Source organism: Palaemon carinicauda, chromosome 5, assembly GCF_036898095.1.
Source record: "Palaemon carinicauda isolate YSFRI2023 chromosome 5, ASM3689809v2, whole genome shotgun sequence".
Taxonomy (NCBI): domain Eukaryota; kingdom Metazoa; phylum Arthropoda; class Malacostraca; order Decapoda; family Palaemonidae; genus Palaemon; species Palaemon carinicauda.
In genome coordinates, this window is record NC_090729.1 from 20,138,575 (window position 1) to 20,140,896 (window position 2,322).

The 2,322-nt window shown below is 47.4% G+C and overlaps 1 protein-coding gene across 1 annotated transcript; it reads right to left on the reverse strand.

The window, feature by feature from the left end:
• Positions 1 to 243: 243 nt before the first annotated feature.
• LOC137640791 (uncharacterized) lies at positions 244 to 2,024 on the reverse strand. Its single transcript, XM_068373263.1, has 2 exons — positions 974 to 2,024; positions 244 to 854 (listed from the first exon to the last, which is right to left on the reverse strand). Exons 1-2 carry the CDS (start codon positions 2,022 to 2,024, stop codon positions 244 to 246), a joined length of 1,662 nt encoding a protein of 553 aa, XP_068229364.1.
• Positions 2,025 to 2,322: the final 298 nt, after the last annotated feature.

The window sequence follows — 2,322 nt, forward strand, 5'->3', positions numbered from 1 at the left end:
CTTGATCGCATTGACTTTCTGGTGGTTAGCCACGATGCCGTCTCCTGAGAGTGTGTATCCGCAGAAGTTCACAGATGGGGCAGCGACCACAAATTTGTCCCTGTTGAGTGTGATCCCGAACTTGCGGCACCTGGTGAGCACTTCGTGGATACGTTGAAGGTGGGTAACATAGTCTTCGTCGTACAGAAGGAGGTCGTCTATCACCTTATCACAGTTTTGGACACCTTTAAGGGCCATATCACCTCACAGGCAGAAGGCATCTCCAGTAGCTGTGAAGCCCATCGGTCCTCTGCAATGTATGAACCGACCATATGGCGTAATAAAGGTGGTTAAGTGACGATCCTCTTCAGCCAGTTCCATCTGCCAGTACCCGTGAAGAACATGAGCTGTGGTGAAGAAATGAGACTTCCAGTCCACACTATGAATAGCCATGTAGGGTGTGGGTGAAAGGTGGGCTGGACGAGAAACTTGGCTGTTCAGCTTTGTTAGATCGACGGTGATACATACGCCTGTTCCATTCTTGGCGACGACGACAAGAGGGTGGCACCAAACTGAAGGGTCATCACCAGCTGGTTTGATTATCCCTTGGGCCACCATAGAATAAAGCTCTTCTTTGACTTGGTCCTTGAAAGCAAATGGAATATGTCTTGGGGTGTGGATGGCGAAAGGCACTGCACCATCCTTTAGGTGGATTCTGATGCTAGGACCAGCCATGGGCTTGAGAGGAGCTGTCTTCAAATCTTCTTTCGAGACCAACACATCTTTAAATTCCCGAAGAAAGTATTCCTTGGCTGCTGAAGGGGATGTAGTTGCTGAGATGGGAAGCTCCTTGCATCTATTGACATGTTTGATTTCTAAAATGGGTTTGGGAAGTCAGGAGATATTATGGATAGTTCTTGACAATGGCCATAGGATAAAAGTGAAACGTCCACATTTTCGCGAACCTGAATCCTGGTAGGACATGATCGCTTGCCTAGGGTAAGGGTAGCTTTAAATATGCCCAGAGCAGGTGACATCGGAGATTCGTCCGCTGTGAACGTCACATTCAGCGGAGGTGGTTGCAAGCAGCTCCTGGATATACCCATTGTGTCCAGGTGTTGTTGTCCGATAACGGTGACGTCGGCACCTTTGTCAGGTAACATCTTGATGCGAGAGTTAACATCGCCAGATGACAAGAGGACACAGATAGGTTTGGGCGTCTTGGTGATGGTGGAAGGTGATCCTAAGCAACGACAGCTGGTCCATGAATCTTGTTGTTTGTTGGAGACTGCAGAGGCACCACTGTTGCTTGAAGATCTGTCTCGATGACCATTTGTCTTGTTATCCTTGCAGCATTTATCGAAGTGTCCAATACGGTGACAATGACGGCACTGGACTTTGCTGGCAGGACACTTCAACGTCCTGGACCAATGGCCAACACGGTCACAGTTTTTGCAGGTACTATTGGCAGCAGGGCATTTATCAGGTTCGTGCTGACGGGAACAATACTGGCATAAAAAGGCTGGCTTCCCGCTTGATTTCTTGCTTCTCCTGTAGGCTGAAACAGCACACAACTGGCTGGGTAGGCCACATATGGCAGAAGTTGCAGTTTTACCTGCCTCATACGATCGACAGGTTGTGACGAAATCTTGAAGAGGAGAGATGGCGTCCAAGGCAATCAACTTCTGAACCAACTCTGCATCTCGAATGCCCATCAAGATTATCATTTTCAGTTGGGTATCCTCACATGCAGCGGCATTACCTGAGCACAAATCAACTTCTGCGATGCGTCGAAGTCTCACGTAGAAATCAGCAAAAGATTCTCCTTGCATTTGCTTACAGCTAAGCAACTCTCTTTGGTGAAGGACTTCATTCATTAGTTCCTTAATATGCAACTGTAGAGCATCGAGGACTTCATCTACAGACTTATCTGTAGAGGGAGAAATCTGCAGTGTGTGTTCTAAAACACGCTGTGTTTCAAAGGTTAAACACATCCTCATCTGGATCATTTGTTTTTCACGTGGAAGCTTAGAAAGATCCACCATAACAGCATAGTCATCCCACCAACGTCTCCATTCCGGCATCTGCTTTCAGTGGGGGTGGCGTTTGGGCTGTTGCCTTCTGTGGAGGTGGAAGAGTGGGTTGATTGGAGTTAGAATTCACCTCTGTGCCAGGTGTATGGTTGCCTGGATGAGAATGGATGATCGGGGCAAGAGTTTGAATGAGAGCAGTAAACCTCGCATTTTCTTCTCCTTTTCTAAGATCATCCTCTCTTAGGCGAATTGCTTCTTGTTCCCTTCTTCTTTCTTCTTCACGTTGTCTTTCTTGTCTTCTTCTTTCATC